A 26974-nucleotide genomic window follows, 5' to 3' on the forward strand; every position below is an offset into this window, starting at 1 on the left:
TATAAATTGAAAAGACCCCAGCCAGATACAAGAACTTTTAGGCATTCTAACATCTTCACATATATTAATTTGATTCTGAATATAGGAGTACTTCTGACTGAGAGGTTTGTCTAAAAAAAATTCAAGATTTTTTTCTTTAACGCTTGAAACCATTACCAGCAGCAGCTTCTTCCTCCCCCCCACTCCCTTTCTTTCTTTTTTTTTTTTTTTGTCTCAATTGAATTGAACTTTTGTGGTCTCATACTTAGTACACTACCGCATTACACATTGAAGTCACATGGACATTATTAAACAGTATTCAGTCATAATACTCCTTCCTTAAGGAGTCCTATTTAATTGATGTGGGGTTTTGTTATTTTGTTATTTCTTGGTTTGGGGGCACAACCAGCATTGCTCAGGGATCCAGGAACGCTCTGCGATGCTGGGGATTAAACTAAGGTAGTTTGCGAGCAAGGCAAGCTCTTTAGCAACTGTACTATTTCTCTGACCCATGTTAATTTTCTTAATTTGGGCAGACCCAGTGTCTTTGGGGTTTTGTTGTTATTGGGTCTTGGGGCCACACACAAGCGTTTAGGGGCTACTCCAGGACTATATGAGATGCGGTGGATGAAACTAGTGTTGCCAGCGGTAATTAGTTAATGTTACTTACATACCTGTAATCGCAATTTCCTGACAGCCCTTCCTCTATAAGAAATCCAGGGATAGTAGTGGGTTCGTTCATGTTTTTCCTCTGCTCTGATTGATAACCTACTCCCAGCCTGACAGTTCTTATTCACACTTTAATACTTTAAGACCTCTGCAGTGCTCGCTTCGGCAGCACATATGCTGAAATTAAAAGACTCCTGCGGTCCCAAAATGAAAGTTCTTTTTCTCAGTGGGACAAACTAGTGCCTGAGCCATACCAGGGTTCAGGATTCAAACCTGCCAGTCAAGTGGTTTTGGTTTCCCGGGGGAGGAGACGGGCTTCTAGCGGCGGAAGGGGCGGGACTTTGGGAGCGGAAGTGGCCGTGACCCGGAAGCACGGACTCACGTGTTGCGGCTCTCGGTGGCCTGGTAAACTAGGATGGTTTTAGAAGGGAACAATAAACGGAAGAAAAAGAAAACCCCCCAGAAGTGGTGAGTGGCGCGTAGCTGTCTACCCGGGCAAAGGTGCGCGTTGGCGATCTCGGCAGGTAACAGGAGGGGCGTGGCGTGGTGACGCGTTTTCTGGCTCGCTTATCTAGGGAGAACCCGGAGCTTGGCATTCCAGGGAATCTCACCGGGGACTATGTGGTGGGACAAGTCTCCGACAGTTTATTCCTCGGCAAGTCTCCTTCCAGATGCAGCACAGGTCGGCTGGCGTCCCTCTTCAGCTCTTGTGAGCCGCAGTTTCAGCCCGTTTACGTGCCGGTGCCTACAGTAAGTCAGAGAAATTTGTTCTGAATAGATGATTTATTTTGTCAGGGGGCGCCATTCCACTGGTACTCTGGGGACCTTATTTTATGGTGCTTTGCTCTAACCCTGGCCTGCAAGCAGAGATTGCGCTCCCACCTGGTTGAAGTATCTCTCCGCCCGGAATTGAGTTTAAAACTAGCGGTCTGTTTGCAGGCTAAGAATCATATATGACGGAATATACCTGTGAGGGGAAAGGTGCCAGTTTAGGAAGGCTACTAAATTAAAAGCTGATGAGATTTCAAATACTACTTCAAACTTTTCAAGGAAAACACCAACAAAAGGAAACAGGATGAGAAGGAAGAAAATCCGTCCCCGAATAAAAAACCACGGTTGCAAGAACATACTAAAAAGATGAACGTGAAGAAATGTTCTGATGCAGAGAAACAAACGGCAGAAAGGTTGGTAAAAGTCTGTTAGTTGATGATTATATTATAGTAGATGGCGAAGAGGGTTTTTTTTTTTTTTTTTTGGTGTGGGGACTTGAACCCAGGAGGGCACAGGAAAAATACGCCGTTTATCATCAAGCTATATCTTTGGCCCCTTAAATTCTAATTGGGGGAGAAGGAGGAGATAATTATAGGAATTGGCCGCTCTGTTGTTCCTAGTAGTAGCTATTCCTGGCATTGGATCTGGGGCTACTCCTGGCATTTCTCAGGAAACTGTATGCTGGGCAAGGTATGGAACCTAGTTCCAAGTCAGCTACATTCAAGGCATATGTCAGTTTTTCTGGAGCCTCAGAAATTGGTATTATTTGGTGTGTGGAGGATTTGGCTTTCACACCAAGGTGTTATTTTTGGCCATATGCTTAGGAGTAACCCCTGGTGGTGCTGAAGGACCTTATGTGGTGCTGGGGATTTAATCCCAGTCCACTGCATTTCAGACAAGTGCCTTAATCCCTGTATTATTTCTATCTCTGCGGCCCCAAAGTCTCGTTAAAAAAAAAAAATAGATCTAACAAATCAGTACCCCTTCTACAGCATGTTTGTTATTGTTACTATTCCTTCAATCCTTTTCTTTAGGCTTTCTAAAAAAGTATATGCGTGCACTCTCATTCTTTTCTTTATTCTCTTCTGTATGCTTGGCAAACTGGGGAAACTTGTTGCGTTTGCTTTGGTGTGATTCTTTGAGTTTTGGGGCCACAACCCGTGCTGCTCAGTGGCTATGCCTGGCATTGCTCAGGATTAACTCCTGGAGATGCTTAGGGAACTGTTTACGGTGCCTGGAATTCCAACTAGTAAATATACTAAATAACTCATGTTTATGACTTTACCCCTGTTCTCCCTTCTTAGGGGCTGAAGACCTGGATCAACATGTTAAAGTATATGCTTTGCATGCAGGAGGACTAGGTTTTCTTTTCTTCTTTTTTTTTTTTTTTTTTTTGGCTTTTTGGGTCACACCTTGCGATGCTCAAGGGTTACTCTTGGCTCTGCACTCAGGAATTACTCCTGGCGATGCTCAGGGGACCATATGGGATGCTGGGAATTGAACTAGGGTCTGCTGCGTGCAAGGCAAATGCCCTACCCACTGCGATATTGCTCCAACCCTGAAGGAGTCCTAGGCTTTATCTTTGGTACCACATTGTCTTCCAAATACCTTCAGAAGTGATGTGGCTTGAAAAACCATCCTGCCTGTTCCTTAAGGTCCCAGCCCAGCTGTTTTTAAACTGATACTCAGACTTGACTCACACATGTGCGTTAATACTTTTTATTGTGTTTACCATTTTAGGATATTACTGTTGACAGACTGTTCCTAGTATCACAGAATTATTGTTAAGTAGGAAATCTGGATTTTCTTATTGGACAGATTGGTTTTTTAAAATGTTTTTGGAGGGCTGGAGCAATAGCACAGCGGGTAGCGTGTTTTACTTGCACGTGGCCGACTCAGGTTCTATTCCCAGCACCCCATATGGTCCCCTGATCACCGCCAGGGGTAATTCCTGTGTGCAGAGCCAGGAGTAACCCCTGAGCATCACAGGGCTTGACCCAAAAAGCAGGAAAAAAAAAACCTTTTTTTGCATATTAACTTTTTTTTTTGTTTTTGTTTTTGGGTCACATCTGGCGATGCACAGGGGTTACTCCTGGCTCATGCACTCAGGAATTACTACTGGCGGGGCTCGGGGGACCATATGGGATGCTGGGAATCGAACCCGGGTCAGCCGCGTGCAAGGCAAACGCCCTACCCGCTGTGCCATTGCTCCAGCCCCTGCATATTAACTTTTATAGACACCCTTCTATAGTTCTAGGATTCTATAGCTGTATTTCTAGAATTCTATAGCCAAGAATGGAACTATGCATTGATATTACAAATTAAATATCTGGGAATTTTAATGAACCAATTTTTCTTTGATAACTTCTCTTTGATGTCTTATTAACTAGCAGTTTCAATAAACCCTTAAAATTTGTACTGACTATGGAGCGTGGTTAAGGTGCTGCCTTGCTGAGACCAGTTTGATTGCTGGCACTATATATCTTCCCCTAAGCATTACAGGTGTGGCCCCAAAATAAGATAAACCTTTTTTCTAATTCTATTTTTTTTATGATCTACTATTTCTAACATCAGTTTTCTAAAGATATATTCAGGGCTTTTTTTATAATGTTTTAAAATTTTGGGTTTTGGGTTTTAGGGGCCGGAGCGATAGCACAGCAGGTAGGGCGTTTGCCTTGCATGCGGCCGACCCGGGTTCGATCCCCGGCATCCTTATAGTCCCCCCAAGCACCGCCAGGAGTAATTCCTGAGTGCAAAGCCAGGAGTAACCCCTGAGCATCGCTGGGTGTGACCCAAAAAGCCAAAAAAAAAAAAATTGGGTTTTAAAATTGGGTTTTCATGAATGGTAAGTTTATATTTGGAAGGTAGAAGTAGGAGAGAAATAGTTCTGGTCAACGTTTTGCTAAATACTACAGCTGATTTTCCTATTGTTTTTCTTTGTCTTAAAAAGAGAAAATGCTTTAGCAAGTGCTGATTTAGAAGAAGAATTTAACCAGAAAAGGAGGCAGAAAAGGAAAACTTCTCAATCTGGTACTATTGTAGCAGATAAAAATGTACTTGACAGTGTAGATCACACAATTGTAAATCAAAAAAAGAAGATTCAAATCAATCAAGAAGAGGAGAGATTAAAGAATGAAAGAACAATTTTTGTTGGGAATTTGCCTGTCACATATACTAAAAAGGTGAGTCTGTGGACTGTATTGCAAAATTCAGAGAATTTAATTCATGACTCTTTAGTCCTATTGAGTAAATTTATTACTGATTTATTCTTTTTTGTTTGTTTGTTTTTCTGGGTTTTATTTTATTTTATTTTCATAAAGTTGTTCATAATAATTGATTACATTTAATATTTCAACACCAATCCCACCACCATTACAACACCGTCATTATTTTGAATTTTCCCACCAGCACTCAAACCTGCCCCATAGGCAGATGCTAGATGATTTATTTTGTTTGCGGCCGCATGCTCCTGGAATCTAAAATTTTAAATATTTAGGGTCCAGAGAAATCTCCAGGTGGCGAGCTGCTTGATTCCAAGATTCATTTGTGAGTGTCTATAGATCACGGCCATTAATGCACTTAAATGGCACCTGGAGGGGCAGTGGAGTGTTGTTGTTTTGGGATTTTGAGCTGTGCTCAGGGTTTATACCTGACTCTGTGCTCAGGGATCACACCCAGGGGCCATATTGGGTACTAGGGATTGAACTTGGGTTGGCCCCATTCAAGACACCCATTGTACTATTGCTCCAATCCAGATCATGTTTTGTTAGCACATATGAAACAACAGGAATTTGAATGTGTGGCCATGCGCTTTTGCAAAGCAGGCTAAGTCCCTTCACTATTCCTTTGGTCTTCCATCTGATGATTCTAATGCTGGACCACTGTGATATTTCTAATAGCTATCTAAACCTTGTTAAATACGTTTCTGTGAAGAGATTAGAGAATCCTTGATAGATCATCTTAGTTTGCAATTGGTCAAGATACTAGAAGATTCCAGAACAAAAATGTTTACGTTCTGTTTACCAACATGATCCTAAATCATGTTTTCTTTTACTGTAAGTTTTTTTTTTTTCCTGCTTTTTGGGTCAAGTCCTGTGATGCTCAGGGGTTACTCCTGGCTCTGCACACAGGAATTACCCCTGGCGGTGATCAGGGGACCATATGGGGTGCTGGGAATCGAAACTGGGGTCAGCCTCGTGCAAAGCAAACACCCTACCCGCTGTGCTATCGCTCTAGCCCCTTTTACTGTACGTTTTGACTAAAAGTTTTTGACTTTTGGGGCTGGAGCAATAGCACAGCGGGTAGGGCATTTGCCTTGCATACAGCCGACCTGGGTTCGATTCCCAGCATCCCATATGATCCCCGGAGCACCGCCAGGAGTGATTCCTGAGTGCAGAGCCAGGAGTAACCTCTGTGCATTGCTGGGTATGACCCAAAAAGAAAAAAAAAAAGAAAAATAGTTTTGGCTTTTTTTTCCATGAGATAGACCAGTACAAAGCTGTTCATAATTGGGTTTCAATCATACAATGATTTGGCACTCATCCCTCCCAGTATATATTTCCCACCACCAATGTCCTCTATTTCCTACTACCATCCCCCAACACCCTACCCCCCTCCCCCAGCCTCCATCTATGGAGACACTTTCCTTCTGCTCTCTTTTTCCTTTCCCTTTTGTGCATTATGGTTTGCAATACAAGGTGCAAAGAAGTCATGGTGTTTTTTCAGGACATTCGGTATTTTTATCGGGATGGTAAGGTTGGAGTAGCTTTTCAGTTGCATGGCCGCTTTGGGCTGTGGATATGACCGCCGAGGCTTCCAGAAGTACATGGAGGTGGGGGGAAGTAGCCCATCCCAACCCCAAGAAACCCTGGAGATTTCAGTCACAAAACCCGCATACTCGAATTTTCAGCAGATTATATCTTGGTGAGGTCCGTCCTGAGACAGTGGAGTCAGGCTGGGGGTATGGCAGCGATTTTGGATTGTGGAAGCAAGTGGCTGCTTGAGTGGGTACCAGACTAACCCGCACCCCCCCCCTCCCATTTTCCCCAGTCTATTCAGCCATGCGCAGGTCCAAGATTAATTGCGGCTTTTGATCTCTTTTGAGATTTATTCATGGATCTCTGAAGCAAGGGCAATAAATGAGCTTGTATAGCTGAGCCTGATGTGGTTTGTGGGCGTGGCTCCCACATACCTAACTTTCAACTGTTTAAATTTTTGGCAAACTTGGCCCCAAGTTATTAGGTCTGGCCAAAAGCACAGCGGCAATATTGGGGTATTAGGAAGCCTGAGGGTACCAAAGGCTGCTGATGTACCTGCCCCACAGGTGCAGGCTGACCTGCTGGCGGCATCATACCCCCAAGTCTTTGATTTTATTTTTTTAAGCTTTTTGGGTCATACCTGGCAATGCTCAGGGGTTACTCCTGACTCTACACTCAGGAATTGCTCCTGGCGGTGTGTGGGGGACCATATGGGATGCTGGGAATCGAACCCGGGTCGGCCGCATGTAAGGCAAAACGCCCTACCCGCTGTGCTATCGCTCCAGCCCCGCAAGTCTTTGATTTTTAACTGCATGATTAACCTACTTTTTCCAAAGCATTCTTAAACTCAGCAATAAAAGATGATCAGATAGTTTTATTTTTTAGTGTTCTAAAAATAGACTAAAATGTTTGTTTGTTTTTTAGAAGCTGAAGTCACTTTTTAAAGAGTATGGACAAATAGAATCTGTACGATTTCGTTCTCTGGTATGTTTTCTCCTTCAAAATCATGTATGAACAATTACTGCATTTAAGTCAGACTTACTTTGTGGAATTAGTGAGATGAGGAGCACTTGACTTTAACCTTTTGAATAAAGAGGTTAACTCTAGCTCAAAGTAAGAGTTGATTTTACTATCTGGTGACTCTTGGATTTCATTAAATAATTAATTTACTGGGTAAGATGATACCACTGGTTGTGGCCAGAGAGGTACAGGAGCTAAGGCACTTACTTTCCATTTGGCTGATGCCGATTTGAATCCCAGACTCCACATATGGTCCCTGAGCATAGACGTGACTCCTGAACACAGAGTCAGAAATAGCCCCAGAACAACACTGGATGTTGCCCAAAAGAGGCAATAAGAGATCTTTGGTTACTAAGGCCAGCACCGTTTTAGAGCGTGCGAATGAGTGACTTATTTGCTGTATTAGTTGGAAATGTTCATACATGGGGCCGGAGGATAATACCGGCTGTGTTTGCCTTGCACACCGCTGACCTAGGTTTGAACCCTGGTGCCCCATATGGCTCCCCAAGTCCTCCAGGAGTGATTGATCTTTGAGCGTGGAGTCAGGAGTAAACCTGAGTGTGGTACCACTAGGTATGGCCCAAAAAATAAAAATTAGTACTTACCAAACAGCATTTCTAAAATCAAAAAACATTCTATGTGACTGCTATAAGTAGTACTTATGGTCAGAGAATAAACAAAGAGTTAGGAAAATTAATTACAAACTTTATAAAAGTTAATGGTATTTAATTTCACCAACTAAACACTCTAGGCCAATTATCGGCATGTTCCTTAGAGCATGAAATAATCACTTTTGTTATCTTTAGAGATATATAATGCACATAGGAAATGTTATTCCATTCTTGGGGGGGGGGCGCCTCACATACCCAGAGATGGGGATCACTTTCGGTGCTGCTCAGGGGACCATGTGAAGTATTCTAGGGTGGAACCCAGGTTGGTCCTGTGCAAGGCAAGTGCCCTGTGTAGTGTACTATTCATTCCCTTATTCCTTACTTATAACTATTCTTTCCCATGTGATTCTCTAAAATGCAGGTTTTCAACCTTGACACTATTTGAGTATTTTTTTTGTGTGTGTGCTAGATAATTTTTCATTCTTGGAGGCCCTGAATATCATAGGATGCTTGTAGTTGCATTCCTGGCCTCTACTTGCTGGATCCTGGTAGCTCTTCTCCACCCCGATTGTAACAACCAAAAATATCTTCAGCCATTGCTGTGTGCCTGTTTCCAGAAGCCTGCTGCTTCTCTGAAAGTTCATATTTTCTAAGATTTTCGCAGTCTTGTTTCCGTCATAACATGCTTATTTTCATCATCGTGCTTCCTTCTCGTATTTTCAGACACACTTTGTCTGTCCTGCCCATTTCCACATATCACATCCACTTTGCTGCCTTGCATCTGGCTGTTCTTCCCTTCAGCCTGTGTTGCATATTGATTTGTGTTATTTGACTGTACTTGCTGGACTCATTTTTTGGCCCATGCAACCTATTATTATCCTAATGTTATATCTGCCTGTTTCTAATTTTGCTTTCTTCCCCAGTCTTTTTTTTTTTTTTCTGTTGTTTCACCTGAGTTCTTGTTATTCTTAGCTCTACAGAGGGGCTATTATAGTTCCTACCTTTTGTCTACTTCTGTGTGCATGCACACATGAGTGTGTGTGTGTGTGTGTGTGTGTCTGTATCTAAAGTATTATCTGGTGTATTAGAGCTATTCCTGGTAGTGTTCAGTGTGTGTATATGTGTGTGTATATGTGTCTTTGTGTGTATATGTGTCTTTGTGTGTGTGTGTCTGTGTTTGAGCCATTTCTGGTAGTGCTCAGTGTGTGTGTCTGTGTATGTGTGTGTTTTGTGTGTGTGTGTGTGTGTGTGTGTGTGTGTGTGTGTGTGATGGTTAGGGGGTCCACACCTGGTGGTGTTCAGAAGTCACTAGCAGCAGTGCTCAGGGGACCAGGCAGTCCTGGAGATTGACCCTGGGTCTCCCACTTGCAGAACTTGCCTTCTGCCCCTTGGAGCTCTCTCCAGCCACTAGTAAGATATTTTTAATAGCATGTTCACAAATTATCCTTTTGGACATGTTGCTTTGTTTCTTTGGCTCATTTTGTTGAAACAGTTTTCTTAGGAAACAGTGTGTTTACTTTCATCTAGATTGGATACCCTTGTTGAATAAGTATATTGTTCATCACTGGCAAGTTTTGTCCATAGCGTTAGAACAGTTGTTTCTGATTCAGTACTACCTACCCAAGGACGATGTTCTTTCTATTCTGGAGTAGAGTAGAGGGGCCGGAATGAAAGTAGAGCAGGTAGCACATTTTTGCCTTGCATGTGGCCAGCACAGGGTCAATCCCTGGCATCCTATATGGTCCCCTGAGCGCCACCGGAGGTAATTCCCTAGTACAGAGCCAGGAGTAACCCTGCGTTGCTGGATGTGACCCCAAACAAAAATAGAGTAGAAGTTGGGGATAAGATCAGTGATAGAGCAGTTGTCTAAGTGAGGCCTTGGGAGTTCAGTCTCCAGAACTGAAAAGAGGTTTTCCCTAGAGTGTTTCAGCCATGCATTAGAGTTAGATATTTAAAATTCAATTAATTAATGTTTAAATGATTGACACATTATTTCAAATAATGAATGATTCTTTTTTTTCAACTCTTAAAAGATTCCAGCAGAGGGTACGATGTCCAAGAAGTTGGCAGCAATAAAGTAAGTTTATGAGAAACTGAGAGCAGTGTCTGGCTCTTCCATCTCTCTGCCCCTTCTCTTCGTTATTGTGGGCATGGTGTGCCGATGGTGAGGGAATGGTGCTCACACTTGGCTTGGGTGCTTCCACATTTTCAGCTTGGTGCTCGCTGGATGTCAGTGCAACAGCTTGTGGTACCTGCTTCAGTGGTTTTTATTTTGTTATTAGTGTAAATTAGAAACTCAAAGTACTATAATAGAACTTACTAAAAAATGCTCCCTTAGAAATGTTTAAAAAAATGTTAAGGTTTAGTGAGGCTTTTGTTTGGAAGTGAATAAGAAATGTTTCTGCTCAAATATTGTAGTGCATGGGGCTGGAGCGATAGCACAGTGGGTAGGGCGTTTGCCTTGCACGTGGCCGACCCAGGTTTGATTCCCAGCATCCCATATGGTCCCCCAAGCACTGCCAGGAGTAGTTTCTGAGTGCAGAGCCAGGTGTAACCCCTGTGCATCGTTGGATGTGACCCAAAGAGCAAAAAAATAAAATAAAAAATGATGATACTGTGGGCTCATAGTGATAGTATGGTAGGGTTCTTGCCACGCACGTGACTGACCCAGGTTCAATCTTCAGCATCCTTCATGGTTTCCTAAGTCCACCAAGTGATTCCTGAGCACAGAGCCAGGAGTAACCCCTGAGCACTACTAAGTGTGGCCCCAGAACAAGCAAAAATGAAAGTTTGGGGACTGGAGCAATAGCACATGGAGTAGGGTGTTTGCCTTGCATGCGGCTGACCTGGGTTCGATTCCCAGCATCCCATATGGTCCCCTGAGCACTGACAGGGGTAATTCCTAAGTGCATGAGCCAGGAGTAATGCCTGTGCTTCGCCGGGTGTGACCCAAAAAGCAAAAAATAAAAGTTCTTCCAGTAATTCTATTTTATTTCTTTATTTGGTTTTGGGTAATACTCCATTGTGTTCAAAGCTTGCTCGTGGCCCTGTGCTCAAGGGTCACTCCTGGTAGTGCTTGGGGACCATATGTCGTGCTGGGAATCCAACTCAGGTCTTCTTTTAAAGCAAACACCTTCTGTACCATCTCTCTGATCCTAGGAATCATTGTAAGCACTTATGTTGATTGGGTATAAAAGCAAACTTGTTTTTGTTATTCTAAGATTAACCTATTTTTACACACTATCTTCTTCCCCTTTTTTTGAGCACAGACGTAAAATTCATCCTGATCAGAAAAATATCCATGCTTACGTTGTGTTTAAAGAGGAGAGTTCTGCTGCAAAAGCATTGAAAAGGTAATTTTCTTTTTGACGTCTCAACAGGATTATTGTATTTAAATATGTGTCAGTAAACATTTTACTCTCTGATTTCACCTTAGAGAAACATTATGGTAAATCTGAGCTTATTTTTAAGAGCCGTTTTTCTTTTCCTTCACATTTATAAAACAGGAATGGAGCCCAAATTGCAGATGGATTTCGTATCAGAGTTGATTTAGCATCTGAGACCTCATCTGTGAGTAGTATTTGAATTGTTTCAAGGTACTAAGGTTTTATAGAGGAAAATCTTTTCTTTTGAGGTTTTATGCAGAGAGACGTGAAATCAGTGATCAGTTTGAAGGAAAACAGCTTTTGGTTACTGTATTCAGGGGTGTACATCAGCCTCAAGAATGGCCTTCTAGGGCCAGAGATAGTGTGTAAGGTGTTTGCCTTGCATTCAGGCATCATGGGTCTGACCTCCAGCAACACATATGGTCCCATCAGTGTCCGCTTCCCATTCCCCAGCAACAACACCAGGAGTGATTATAGTTCACAGAGCTCCGAGTAAGCCCTGAGCATTGCTGGGCGTGACCCCAAAACGAAACAGAAAAAAAGAATGTGGTCTTCTCCTCTCTATGAGTTGAATGGTCACGGAGAATTAGGCTGGAAGATAGATTAGAGATTATTGGGGCAATGTTCTGTTTTAGAGTCTGAAAACAAGAAAGTTAAATTAGTGCCTTTGCTGCTGTGGTCATCTTGTCAAAAATACCGCAGTGGTCAGTTTCCTGGAGAGCATGAGAAACCATTATTAACAGTATTGTAAACCACAGAATCTCAATAAAAATTTTAAAAGCAAAATGTTAAATTATTAATCAAATGGGGGCTGGAGTGATAGCGTAGCAGGTAGGGCGTTTGCCTTGCATGTGGCCTACCTGGGGTCAATCCCCAACATCACATATGGTCCCCCAAGCACCACCAGGAGTAACTCCTGAGTGTAGAGCCCAGAGTAACCCCTGAGCATTGCTGGGTGTGACTCCCCCCCCCCCCCCAAAAAAAAAGCAAAGAAAAAATTATTCATCAAATGCTTTTTGAGCCCCTATGCAGTGTCAGACTAATATGTAGTTTTGAGTTTTCTGGTATTTCACACTACAAAAGCAAGGCACTGTTTTGTGATAAATACTGTCATAAATGCCCAGAATATCTTGTCAGCTCAGGAGCGATGCTCTTAGGGAGGTGCCAGCAAGAAGGGACAGAGACTGGAGAAAAAATGCAGCATGTAGGACACTTGCCTTGCACGTAGCCAACCCAGCTTTGATTCCTGGCATCCTGTAAGATTCCCCAAGCACTGCCAGGTGTGTGTCTCCTGTCTGCAGAGCCAGGAGAAGCTCTGAGATTTGTCTGATTCCAAAACCAAAATCAGGATAACCCCACCAAAGAAAAAAAAAAAACAGAGGGACAGTGAGGGTTGCACGGAGGGTAGGTATTAGGGCAAACTTGCCTGATAAGTCTGAGGGCTAGAGAGATAGCTTCAGGGTGGGTGCACATGCTGGGTGTGCTGGATGCCCAGCTTTTTTTTTTTTTTTTTTTTTTTTTTTTTTTGCTTTTTGGCGATGCACAGGGGTTACTCCTGGTTTTGCACTCAGGAATTTCCCCTGGCCGCGCTCAGGGGACCATATGGGATGCTGGGATTCGAACCCGGGTCGGCCGCGTGCAAGGCAAACGCCCTACCCGCTATGCTATCTCTCCAGCCCCTGGATGCCCAGCTTTGATCCCTGGCACCGCATGATCCAAAAACACCCAAGCACTATGCTGGGACTAGCCTCTGAATGTTGCCAGTAAAGCCTCCATCACAAAGAAAGTAGAAGAAAAGAAATAAAGGAGCCTGTATCTGTTACTTGAGTAAAACAGCTCTTAGAAAAGAAGAGGGAAGATTTTCCTTCCTGAAGAACAAGATAACTTGAAACGTTGTTACTGGGAGAATATGATAAGAGGCAGCATGAGTGTTGCTGTTAGGCCAAATCACAAAGCCCTTGGTGATGAGTGGATTTTGTCCAGGAGCGGCTTCACAAGCTTAAGTGATGTGACCAGACATGCATTTGACAGACTCTTCCAAAATGAATGAAGGATGGGTTGCGAGAACTCCCAGCAACATGCATAAGTCCATTTCTCTCAGTGTCACAGCGACCTATCTGAGAAATGACCGACCCTCACAGCAAACTGCTCCAGGGGCCAAATCCACTTGCTGCCCGCTGTGGTTAATGAAGCTGGATTGGCTCTGACCGTACCCACCAAGTTATCTCATGTTGCACTGTCACATGTGGCACCAAGGTGAGGTATTGCAACAGAAACCATGTGGCCTGCAAAGCCTCAGATCTTTTCTATTTGACCTTGACAGGATCAGTTTGCTGCCACTCCTGTCACCTGTCTTTCTTGGGCCCTTCGGTGTGTGTCTTAGTGCTACCAGTGATGAGAAGAACCCCTCCCTCCTAGAGTGCTCTTTTCCTTCTGGTGGGGGAGTAAGAAGGAAAAAGCAAACAAGAGGCTGGCATGCAATTGGGCAAGGGAAAGAGAAATTTTAGGACAGGATTTAGTTTCTACTCCAGTGAGTGATAATAAATGTTCTTTGTATTTCAGAGAGACAAGAGATCAGTGTTTGTGGGGAATCTTCCATACAGTAAGTTTCTTTCAACCAAGTACTTCTCATTAAACGAATAGGAAAATTCCAACTGCATAATAAGAGAACTTAAGTGTTTGAAAAGCACAGAGTGTAACCTGACCAAACTTCATAGACATATGCTGTACTCGTTATCGTGTTAAACCGCACCGGCTTTCTAGAGCCACTCCCAAGTCCTTATTTCCCTCTTTGCTTGAATTTGTTTGTAGAAGTCGAAGAGTCTGTGGTTGAGAAGCACTTTTTGGATTGTGGCAGCATTGTGGCCGTAAGGATTGTGAGGGACAAAGTCACAGGAGTCGGCAGAGGCTTTGGCTATGTACTCTTTGAGGTAATGCACCCATGGTCCTGTGAAATGCACTGGGAGAATTGGTCACTGCTGTCTCATCATTGAGACATTTGCACCCTCAAATTTGGGGATGGAGAGAGTTCCGTGTGCTGGAATGTACACATTACTTGCTGGAGGGCTGGGTTTGGCTCCCAGTACTGCATAGTTCTCTGAGCACTGCCAGGAATGACCCCTGAGCACCCACCCAGGAGTAATACATGAGCAGTGCTGGGTGTGACCCAGGAACAAACAAATTTTTAAAAATTTTTACTATTATATTTTTTTCTTTTTGAGTCACACCCGGCAATGCTCAGGGGTTATTCCTGACTCTGCACTCAGGGGACCATATGGGATGCTGGGATTCGAACTTGGGTTGGCCGCGTGCAAGGCAAACCCCCTACCTGCTGTGCTATCACTCCAGCCCCCAAATTTTTAATCATCCTAGAATACCATTCCTATGATTAATTGCTCCTAACCAAAAGTTGTTATAGTTTCTCTTTCTCCATACTGTTGATAATGCTCAAGGTGTTAGACATTAAAGGTTATAGGATAGTGGAGGAGGGGGAAAGTGCCTGCCACAGAGAAGGCTGGGGTGAGGAGAGGAGGGAAACTGGGGACATTGGTGAGTACTGGTGAAAGGATTGGCGTTGGAACAATATACACCTGTGCGGCCAGAGCAATAGCACAGTGGGTAGGGCGTTTGCCTTGCACATGGCCGACCCAGGTTCGATCCCTGGCATCCCATATGGTCCCCTAAGCACCGCCAGAAGTAATTCCTGAGTGCAAAACCAGGAGTAACCCCTGAGCATCGCTGGGTGTGACCAAAAAAGCAAAAAAATAAAAAAAATATACACCTGAAACTCAGCCAAAAAAAAAAAACACACAAAAAAGCAAGGCAAGTGCTCTATCCTGCTATTCTGTCTCTCCAGCCCCAGTCATTTTAAGACTATGGATATGGGGGCTGAAGAGATAGTACAGCAAATAGGGCGCTTTTCTTGCACACAACCAACCCAGGTTTGTTCCCCAGCACCACATATGGTCCACTAAGCTCTGCCAGTCATGATCTCTGACATAAAGCCAGAAGTAAGCCCTGAGCACTACCTATAAAACAAAACAAAACAAAACAAAAACTTGATATGTAACTACCTATGAGCTTTATGAAAGGGCTGACCTAACCTTATATCTCAACATTACTATATTATAGCTATGTCACTGTTTCTTTTCCCAGTTTCTTTTCTGTTACTGATAAGTTTATTATATCCTTTAACAGACAGCTCCTGAATACTAAGGGATATTAGCTTTGGGTGGTTTTGTATTTAAACAAAAGAATAATAGAATTTGGGATCTAAACAGAATCCTCAGCGAAGACTCTGGCAAGCTCCCTGTGGCATATTCGATATGCCAGATACAGTAATAATAACAGGTCTCATTCCCCTAGCTCTGAAAAAAGCCTCTAATCATTGGGAAAAATGAGTAAGGAAAGGCTGCTAAAATCTCAGGGCTGGGACCAATGGAGACGTTACTGGCACCCACTCAAGTAAATCGATGAACAAGGGGACAACAGTGACAGTGATACAGTGAATCAGAATCCTACAGAGTGTTCAGTCCTGCATCTCAGGCTATAACAGAAAGTTTCTTGTTCTCAATTCAGGCTGCTGGCAGAAACGCTTAAGAGAATGACATATGAAATATTGCCTGTGACAGATCCATTTAGTCGAAACCTCATTTTACAGTGTGGAAAATAAAGCCTATTGGATTGTGGTTTTTCTGATTATTTGCCCAGCAGTTCAGTGTGCTTCCTAGGGAAACATTCCAGGACATGACGAAAGCAGGACTAAGAACCTGGCTACTGAAACGCTCAGACTTGAACTTGAGCTTCTCTGTGGAGTCGGATGCAGGTGGAAGGGTTGTATGCAAGCTTGAAAGTTGCTGATTCACTGAGGTGGCCATTTTATTTGTTTCTGTACAGATGTGTCTCTGGTGGACATTAACACATTCATCTTTATTGCAGAATACAGATGCTGTGCACCTTGCTTTGAAATTAAATAATTCTGAACTGATGGGAAGAAAACTCAGAGTCATGCGTTCTGTTAATAAGGAAAAAGCAAAAGAAAGTTCACATCACAGTTTGAAAAATGTCAGTAAACCTAAGCAAGGTGTGAATTATACTTCAAAAGTCGTCAGCCATCCTAAAGGTTTGTTTGTTGGAGAGAAGGCTCTTCCTACTAAGAAGAAAAAGAAAGGACAGAAAAAAAGTGGACAAACTAAGAAACGGTCAAAACAGAAGTAGCAGACAGAAGCTGTTTGTCCCACTGCATATTGTTGATGAAGTCGTTGTAAAGCCATGTATAGGTTTTACAGAAACTTACGGATGGTGTCTGTAAAACTTACAAATTTGTAATTGTACATTTGCTGTTGGAGCATTAGATGTACTTGGATTCATCGCTGTGGATTGTCACAGCTCAGTGACTTTCTGCCTTTTTATCCGTGTGGACTGGCATTGGAACAAGCTGAAAAAGTTACGTAGCAGTAACTTGTTGGGGGGCTCACAGGAAACCAATGTTAGAAAACTGTTGGCTTTTTCCACTCTGGAGGGTCCATGTTCTTTCTTGAACCGTTTATCACTTTCGCTTTCCCCTCACATTTCTCTAAATAAATTTCTTTAAAACTATCCTGCGGGCCAGAGTGATAATCTAACTGGTAGCGTGTTTGCCTTGCCCACTACCGACCTGGGTTCAATCTCCACCACAATGTGGTCCCCCAAGCACCTGCAGGAGAGATTCCTGTGCACAGAGCCAGGTGTAAGCCCTGAGCACAGCTGGGTGTGGTCCAAAAGGAAAAAATATAAAAACTATTTTGCTTCACTCAAAAACAAAACAAAAGCACTGTTAGAGCTGATGAGATCGGAGATGATTTTAAACTCTTAGTGAACAGAATCGGCAGAGCCTGGCAAACTCCCCGTGGCGTATTCAATATGCCAGAAACTGTAACAACAAGTCTCACAATGGAGATGTTACTGGTGCCCGCTTGAGCAAATCGATGAACAACAGGATGACAGTGACAGTGCTACAGTGAACAGAATATTTCCCTGAGCACTGCTTGGGGGCCCTGGGACCATTCTTGGTGATACTTGATCTGACTGTGTAGGCCAATGTGACTTTTAGAATTTAAGTGGTTTTTTATTATTATATGTTAGAAATAAGTAGCAGTTCACAGAACTGCTTGGATTGAAGTAGAAGTGAAATTTTAAAATGAGTAAATATAGAGAAATAAAAGAATGAATCTTTATGCTGTTTGTACCCAAAGAAAAAATCTCTTTTGGGAGCGGGGTTTGGGGATGGGGGTATTGAGTTGTACGGGGCTTTTCTCAGGAACTATTCCTGGCTCAGTGCTTAGGGGCACCATCACACTGTTGTCCCATTGTTCATCGATTTGCTCAAGCGGGCACCAGTAACGTCTCCATTGTGAGACTTACTGCTGTTTTTGGCATATCGAATACACCACAGGTAGCTTACCAGGCTCTCCGAGCAGGACGGAGCAATCGAACCCAGATCAGCCGCGTGCAAGGCAAACGCCCTATCTGTTGTGCTACAAATATTCAAACTACAATTGGTGGGACGCAAGGCAAGCACATTAAACCCTGTACTGTATTTCTGGCTCCAAAGGAACTCAATTTTCATGAGAATGATGACCTGCAATTTAATCACAGTCCCTAAAGATTGGGGGTTTTTTTTTGGCTTTTTGGGTCACACCCGGCGATGCACAGGGGTTACTCCTGGCTCTGCACTCAGGAATTACCCCTGGTAGTGCTCAGGGGACCATATGGGATTCTGGGAATAGAACCCGGGTCAGCCGCATGCAAGGCAAACGCCCTCCCCGCTGTGCTATCGCTCCAGCCCCCCTAAAGATTGTTTTTGGGTGAAGGAGATAGCACAAAAGGCTGGAGCACTTCACATTTGGGAGACCCCACTGCCACGTGGTCCCCCAACATCACTGGGAGAATCCCTTGAACTTAATGCAGGTGTAGCCCCCAGCATCAGGTGTGATGCAGAAGAAGAAAGATACTTAGTCCTATGCTAAGTTCCTCCCCACATGGGGAGCCTCTTTAACTCTTCTTTTCAATAAACTTTTGCTTTCTAAAAATGAAGAAGGGAGCTGGAGCAATAGCACAGTGGGTAGGGCGTTTGCCTTGCACGCAGCCGACCCGGGTTTGATTCCCAGCATCCCATATGGTCCCCTGAGCACTGCCAGGAATAATTCCTGAGTGCACAGCCAGGAAATAACCCCTGTGCATTGCCAGGTGTGACCCAGAAAGCAAAAAAATAAAATAAAAATGAAGAAAGGTCATTTTGATGTGCTAGGGATCAAACCAAGGGCCTCCCTCAAACATGCAAGGCAACCAGTGAACTCCATCCCCTGCCCTGGAAGAAGGATTTTGAGGAAAGTTATGTAATTGCTGCTCATTTGCTTCCTTTCTCTTACATTTATAACCATTGTAGTTTATGGGTTTTTATCGTGTCATTCTAACAAATGACCTTGGCAAATTGGCTACAAAGCAGATTCCTATTTTTATTATTTATTTTTTATGTTATTCATTTTTTGGGTTTTGGGCTACATGCAGTGGTACTCAGGGCTTACTCCTGGCTCTGCACCCAGGAAGCACTCCCAACAAGCTCGGGGTACCGTATGGGGTGCTGGGGATCTGAGGCAGGCAGATAGGTAGGAGAGGACCCATGGCAATGGGATTTCTGAGAAGTAATAAAACCAATAAAACAAGCTGCAAGAATTAAGGCCTAGAGGCTGGAGCGATAGTACAGGCGGTATGCATTTGCCTTGCACATGGCCGACCTGGGTTCAATCCCCGGCATCCCATATGGTCCCCCAAGCACCATCAGGAATGATTTCTGAGTGCAGAGCCAGGGGTAACCCCTGAGCATAGCTGGGTGTTGCCAAAAAAAAAAAAATTAAGGCCTAGGCCTGATCAGATCTTCCTGGAGCCAGTGACAGATCTTAGGAGGCTGCACCCCACAGAGACACAAACTTCAGCAGAGAAAGAGACTGCAGTTAAGGACCTGAAGAGATGTATGACACCTGAGGGACCCCCACCTCTGCCAGAGAAACTCCAAACCAAAGCAACCCCCCATGGCAAATACCCTAGCAAGGACCTCTTACCTAGCTAGAAATCCTCACGTGGAGGCAGGTTGGAGAAACCCTATAAAAGCCCCCTTGAACAAAGGAAGGGCACGCTTATGCTGCCAGTGCCCGTGTGCTGCATGTGCCCACATCGCCCAGCACACGTGTCACCCTTATCTCCCCTCTTGAGGTATGTACTATGGCTCTCCCTTTTGGAGAAGCCCGCCTTCTCCCTTGAGCGAGTTACTCTCACTTTCTCTCCCTCCTTCCCCTTCCTAAAAACTCCGAATAAAATCTCTTTTTACTTCACTGTTTATGTACTCCTAAAATTCCTTTCTCCAAGGAAGACAAGAGCCTATAAACCCTGGGTGAGGCCTAGGACGGACTCTGGTTTTCTACAAAGAGCAAATCCTCCATCCTGAGTCTGACCTTCCCAGCCGGTTCTGGGGTGGCAGGGGCGGGGCGGGAGAAAAAGACCGTCTCTCTTGGCCTCACATACGCCACCCATGGGGGCCCACCGACGTCAGGTCAAACCCAGGTCGGACGTGCACAAGGCTAACGCCTTACCCACTGCATTATTTTTCCAGCCCCCCTATTGTTTATTTCTTAATTTATTACCCTTCCCATAACTTTTGCGCTGAGATGACTGGATGTGCCACATACTTGGTTGCATTTGGGGGCGTGGTGGGGGCCCAAATGGTGGCTGCTGGGTCCACACACAGCACATCTGGTCATTTACAGCTTCACACTGCGAGCCGCCCTGGGCCCTTTATTTCCATTGTCTCTCTCTCTCTTTTTTTTTCTTTTGGCTCTTTGGGTCACACCCAGCAATGCTCAGGGCTGACTCCTGGCTCTGCACTCAAGAATCACTCCTGGCAGTGCTCGGGGAACCATATGGGATGCTCGGAATCGAACCTGGGTCGGCTGCGTGCAAGGCAAATGCCCTACCTGCTGTACTATCACTCCAGTCCCTCTCTCTCTCTCTCTCTCTCTCTCTTTTTCTTTTAATGTAGGAGTACTGCTATTTATTCAGCCATTGATTAAGCTGACTGAAGTGGGCATGAACTCCACATTATTTTTTTAATTGAATCACCGTGAGATACAGTTACAAAGCTTTCATGTTCGAGATCTGGCATAGAATGTTCGAACACCCATTTGTCCACCAGCATACTCTCCACTACCAGTGTCCCCAGTACATCCTACATCCCCCGACCCCCATCCCAGTCCTCACCCTGCCTCCATGGCAGGCAATTTCTCCAATACTCTTTCTCTACTTTTGGGCATTATGTTTTGTTCAAATTTGCCCACCACCACTCAAGCCTGCCTGCCAGGGGCAGATGCTAGATCATTTATTGTCTATTGCTTATTTTGAATATCATGGGTGCTGCGGCCGTGCATTTCTGAAATCCTAGCTTGTAAATGATTGGGTTCCAGAGACATCTCTGTAGGGCACTAATCCATTTTGGGGTTCAATTGGGCATCTCTGGACCAGAGCTATTGGTGCACTAAGATGGTGCCCGGAGGCACATTGTGGGGGTGACAGCCAGGCCAACGAATGGGTGTGGGAGGGGGAGAGGGACAGCCCGGTGCCTCTGCTGCCATGCAGCATGGAGATTTAGTCCTGGAACCTGCATACCTGCTTGTGGAAGTTCTTGGTTGCCAGGATTCCATCTGGAGTAGGCAGAGAGACTGCACCTGCTCCATCTGGGGTGCTTTGGTATGGGGCCCAGAGAGATCTAGGGCTCTGTGGTGTCTTCCCGGAATTGCTGCTGTGTCTCTTGATCTCTTTCAAGATTTATTTATGAGTCTCTGAAGCAAGGCCAGTAATAGAGTTTACAGGGTGGCACTGGAGTTGGTTCCTGAGGGTGACTGACAGTGCTTCCATGTGTACTGGGAAGTGGGGGGAGGTAGCCCGCCCCAACTCTGAAAGTGTGGAGATTTCAGCCACAAAACCCACATACCTGAATTTCCAGCAGATTATGAGTTGGTGAGGTCTGTCCTGAGATGGTGGAGTCCGGCCGGGGGTATGGCGGCGATTTTGGATTGTGGAAGCAAACGGCTGCCGGGGGCTCTTGCTTGGGCAGGCACAGGCCAACCTGCACCTCTCTGATTTACCCCAATCTATTCAGCCATGCGTGGATCCGAGATTAAGTGTGGGGTTTGGTCTTTTTCGAGATTTATCTGTGAGTCTCTGAAATAAGGCCAATAAATGAGCTTGTATAGCTGAGCTGGAGGTAGTCTGTGCATGGCTCCCACATACCTAACTTTTGGCCATTTAATTTCTTGGTAAACGTGGTTCCAAGTTGTTAGGTTCCAGCCAAAGGCACAGCGGCAATTTTGGGGTGTCAGGAAGCCTGAAATCACCATTAGGCTGCTGATGCACTCACCCCGCAGGTACAGGTTGACCTGTTGGTGGCATCATACCACGATTCCATCCTCACTTTAGAAAATATTCTCACAGGCTTGGGGCTGGAGAGATAGCACAGCGGGTAGGGCATTTGCCTTGCACGCGGCCGACCCGGGTTCAAATCCCAGCATCCCATATGGTCCCCTGAGCACGGCCAGGGGTAATTCCTGAGTGCAAAGCCAGGAGTAACCCCTGTGCATCGCCAGGTGTGACCCAAAAAGCAAAAAAAAAAAAAAAAAAGAAAATATTCTCACAGGCAAACAAGATTCTTCATTAATGTTGCCTCACAAATTTTTTAAAAATTTTTTATTAAGAGAATCACTGTGATGTACAGTTACAAACTTATGAACTTTTTTTTTTCTTTTTGGGTCACACCTGGCGATGCACAGGGGTTATTCCTGGCTTTGCACTCAGGAATCACTTAGGGGACCATATGCGATGCTGGGAATCGAACCCGGTCGGCCGTGTGCAAGGCAAACGCCCTACCCGCTGTGCTATCACTCCAGCCCCAACAAACTTATGAACTTTTGTGTTTGCATTTCACTACAAATCTTACCAAGTCATGTCTATTTTCAGGAGGGAGAGGTAGCAATAAACAAGGGGCCTGATCTGTAACAGGAAGAAACTGCTAGATATTTCAATTACATGCTTAAAGGGGTTAGGGAACAATGGGCCATTTCTATTTTTAAAAAGCATGTCATTTGGAGGTCTAATGTAAGAAAAATAAAACTTGAGGCCACAAAGATGGCTTAAAGGGGTGGAATGCATACTTTGTGTGCAGGGGGTCTGGATTCAATTCCTAGCACAGGCATGCTGAGTATAGTCTACAGCCCTCCCCTCTTCTCCCCAAACACACAAAGACAAAGAGAGTTTGTTTTTCCTTTTCCAAGACTTGGATATTTGGGGCCTGGTATTCCCTGTGGTGCATAGCACCTTACTTTTTGTCTTTTGTCTGGAGGCTACACATGGCAGTGCTCAGGAGTTACTCCTGGTTCTGCAGTAAGGGATCACTCCTGGCGGGCTCTGGAAGCCATCTGGGGTGCCAGGGATTGAACTCAGGTCTTCAACGTGCAAGGCAAGTATCCTACCCAGCGGCCAATTGCTCTAGTCCCAGAACCTTCCATTTTATAACTAAGTTTCAGCAACTATTTAGTGATAACTTGACCAATTTTGCTATGTGTATATTTCAAAGTTAGACATATTTGCAGGCTTGGGGTCATTCCTGGCTGTGCTCAGGGGCTACTGCTGGTGGTGCCACATACCAAGTTTGGATTGGCTTCACCTCTACTATCGCTCCAGTTCCTCTAGTTAATTTACATAAAGATTGGAGTGGTAGCACAGTGTGTAGGGATTTGCCTTGTGTGTGGTCAACTGGGTTGGATCCCTAGCACCTCAGATGGTCCCCCTGAGTGGAGAGCCAAGAGTAAACCGTGAGTACTAAGAGCTATGGCCCCAAATCAAAATTGGTGTGATGCTTTGTCTGTAACTAAAGACTATTAAAGATGTAGATGCTTTGCTTTTGCGACGTCCAGTTTTTATCCACAGATCTATCAAGAATAGCTCCTGAGCACAACTGAATATGTCCCCTCCCCCTTGTACCCCGCATCCCCCAAATTAAGAATAATTAAGGGCTCAAGGGCATGTATGTTGCTCTCTAACTTCTCTTTTGTATAAACATATTGCCTGGTATATTATACCTCAAAGAAGTGACCTCTACTTTTAAACCCATTTTTACTATGCACATGACAGGGATAAAGAGCAGAAAATTAAGGCTCTTGGTTTTATTTGTTTGTTTGTTTTAGCTTTTTGGGTCACACCTGACGATGCACAGGGGTTACTCCTGGCTCTGCACTCAGGAATTACTCCTGGTGCTGCTCAGGGGACCAATATGGGATGCTGGGAATCGAACCTAGGTCGGCCATGTGCAAGGCAAATGCCCTACCCGCTGTGCTATTGCTCCAGCACCAAGGCCCCTGGTTTTTCAGAAATATTAACTGTATGGCTGTAGTCTACTCTTTTTTTTTTTTTTGGTCTTTTTTGTTTGTTTGGGGGCCATACCTGGTATTGCTAATGGGGTTATTCATAGCTCTGCACTCAGGAATCAGCCTTAGCAGTGCTCAAGGGGCCATATAGGGTGCTAGGGATCAAACACAGGCCAGCCGCTAGCAAGGAAAATGCCTCCCTGCTGTACTATCACTCCAGACCCTCTACTCAAGTATCTGAGAGTTGAGTTCTAGGCCTATGCATTGCCTTGGACAAGTCTTTCCAGCATACCTGAATCTGAGGGCATGACTTGTATCAGTTGAGGTATCACAACTTTAGGGATGGGGAAAAGTCAATGTAAGTGTGCAGAGTATAAGAAAATAGTTTTGGTGATATTGTTATTTGCAAAGGCTTTGAGCTCAGTAATTTGCTTTGTAATGTATAGCCCTTCCTACCCAGTCTCCCTCCTGGCAGGAAACAAACACTTTTGTTTAATTTCCAGCCTTAACAAAGGGCTCCGGGTTCATTATCACTTAAACAGGACTTTCCTAGACTCCTGTACTAGGGTGGAATCTTGAGTCAAGTCTTCTATACAACCTTGCAATAATGTTTGACACCGCCTGAAGTTTGATCAGATTTTATAGGGTTTTTTTTTTTTTTTTGCTTTTTGGGTCACGCCTGGCGATGCACAGGGGTTACTCCTGGCTCTGCACTCAGGAATTACCCCTGGCCGTGCTCAGGGGACCATATGGGATGCTGGGATTTGAACCCAGGTCGGCCGCATGCAAGGCAAACGCCCTACCCGCTGTGCTATCTCTCCAGCCCCAGATTTTATAGTTTAAAGGCACAGTTATCTTTAGACACCAAATACATTTAGTGTCTTCGGGCCACTTCTGCCCGCTGGTTAATTTGTGGGTTTCCATTACTTCTTCAGGTTCAGTAATGACTTCACTGTAGTGACTCCACTCAGGAGTATGCTATAATTCGGACTACATTTTACTGTAGGAAAAAAGAGGGCCAGAAAAATAGCACAGTGGGCAGGGGGCTTGCCTTGCACATGACTGACACAGATTCAATCCCTGGTTGGTCCCCGCCCCACCCCCCATAGTCTTGCCAGGAGTGATCTTGAAACTCAGTCATCAATTAGCTCTGACTACTCACCTGCTGTGGCCCCAAAATACACAAACAAAAAAGGGAATACAAATCGGAACCTGCCAAAGAGAGATGCAGAGGAAATGGTATGGGAGAATTCCATTTTCCCTCCCTGTGGAGAAAGGAGACCATGGTCCTATCACCTGCTGCATTGGCATGTAAGTAGCGAGGATGTACTGGGAATCCTGCCTGTCTGTGCCAGTTTCTGCTTGCAGGGGTGGGGGGATGGCCTAGTGGCTAGGAGCATGCCTTGCGGTGAGGCATGATATTCCCAGCATGCCACAAGTGTGCGATCTCCGGCACAGCCACTTGTGTCTGAACGTTACAACTAAAGTATGCACCTAAAGAGCACAACCAAAAGAGGGCCGAGTGGGCTTGCCAACCAGATATGCTCGCGAGAGCCAAGAGAGTACTACTACAACAGTGCAGTAACAGCAAGAGGGAAGAGGCAGGGGGAAAAGGCTTTATTTAGGGTACATTAAGAACAGAATCTCGGGGCTGGAGCGATAGCACAGCGGGTAGGGTGTTTGCCTTGCACTTGGCCGACCCGGGTCCGATTACTCCGTCCCTCTCGGACAGCCTGGCAAGCTACCGAGAGTATCTCGCCCACACGGCAGAGCCTGGCAAGCTCCTCGTGGCGTATTCGATATGCCAAAAACAGTAACAACAAGTCTCACAATGGAGACGTTACTGGTTCCCACTTGAGCAAATCAATGAGCAACGGGATGACAGTGCTACAGTGATACATTAAGAACACAATTTCTAGAGCCTTTTCCTTCTTAAGAGGTAAAGGCTATAATTCACTGTCATCTGAATTATAGTCCCAGTGATGTTTCTGGTATTTGGGCCACACTCAACAGTGCTCTGGGCTTCTGGCTCTGCTCTAGGATCACTCCCAACAGGGCACAGGGGATCCCGTGGTGTGGTCGAATCCAGGTCTTTTGTGTGCAAGGCAAGCCACCCTACTGGCTGTACTATTGCTCTGGCTCCTGCCTGGTTTTGTTTGTTTGTTTGCTTTTTGGGTCACACCCAGTGATGCACAGGGGTGAATCCTGGCTTTGCACTCAGGAATTACTCCTAGCTCAGGGGACCATATGGGATGCTGGGAATCAAACCCAGGTCGCCCGAGTGCAAGGCAAATGCCCTACCTGCTGTACTATCGCTCCAGCACCCTGCCTGTTGTTTTTAAAGGAGGTTCTCCATTTAGTTTTTTCCGTTCCTTGAGACCGGAGCAGGTAGGGCATTTACTTTGCAAACAGCCAACCTGTGTTCATTCCTTGACATCCCATAGTCCTGAGTACAGCCAGGAGTAATTCCTGAGCTCAGAGTCAGGCAGGAGTTATCTCTGAGCATTGTTGGGTGTGACCCCAAACAAAACAAAAACCATAATTTTCTCCACTCCTGATATGACTATATTGTAACATTCTAATTTTTTTTCCTCTTTGGGAACACACCTATTGGTAGTCCGATCTTCTTCAGCTTTAGGGAGTGGGGGAGCAGGGGTCACCCCAGGTGGTGCCACAGGTCTGGCTGTAGCAATAGGGCTCAGGTAGGGGGCTTGCCTTGGACTCAGCTGACCTAGATTTGATTTGCCCCTCCAGGAATGTAGAACCAGGAGTTAGCCCTGAACACTGCCAGGTATGTGCCCCCCCCCAAAACAAAAATATGCCAGGACCCACCAGACCTCCTGCAAGCAAAGTATGCGGTCAGCCCGTTGAACTCTCTCTTTGGCCCCTGCAACATTCTTTTTCAACTGAATCACTTGAGTGTAATGCTGTTGCACTAAGGGCTGAGACTGCACTTTGAAAATTCGTTAAATTCAGTGTCCCAGCTCGCCGGTGCACTAGGAGAGTCAGTTGGAACAGCCCTGAACACCTTGCATCCCTGGCGCGAGCAAGGCTGTCAGCTAGAAACCTAAAATCTGTGCACGACGGCCACCCGGCCCCTCAGCTTTTAACTGTCACTTAGAAAACCTGGACCCCCCCCCCCCCCACGAGAACACCGGTCTCGGGAGTAGGACCGGGTCGGGAGTGGGGGTGGGGATGGGAGAGGTGGGGCTGGGAGGGGTGGTGGAAAAGAAAAAAAAAAAAAAGGACCCCCCCTGCGCAGGCGCAGAAGCGGTGCGAGCGCGCCCGTTCAGGCACTGGCGCGGACACCCCGGGGGCCTCAGACGCTCAGG

General features: G+C 45.1%; 1 protein-coding gene across 1 annotated transcript; it reads left to right on the forward strand.

The window, feature by feature from the left end:
- The first annotated feature begins 993 nt into the window (after positions 1–993).
- Positions 994–16791, forward strand: RBM34 (RNA binding motif protein 34). The gene is made up of 11 exons (XM_004620367.2): positions 994–1116; positions 1224–1398; positions 1699–1832; positions 4370–4601; positions 7101–7160; positions 9841–9884; positions 11077–11160; positions 11314–11377; positions 13756–13795; positions 14005–14123; positions 16132–16791. Exons 1-11 carry the CDS (start codon positions 1064–1066, stop codon positions 16408–16410), a joined length of 1284 nt encoding a protein of 427 aa, XP_004620424.2. The 5' UTR covers positions 994–1063; the 3' UTR covers positions 16411–16791.
- The last annotated feature ends 10183 nt before the right edge of the window (positions 16792–26974 follow it).

Source organism: Sorex araneus, chromosome 9 (assembly GCF_027595985.1).
Source record: "Sorex araneus isolate mSorAra2 chromosome 9, mSorAra2.pri, whole genome shotgun sequence".
Taxonomy (NCBI): Eukaryota; Metazoa; Chordata; class Mammalia; order Eulipotyphla; family Soricidae; genus Sorex; species Sorex araneus.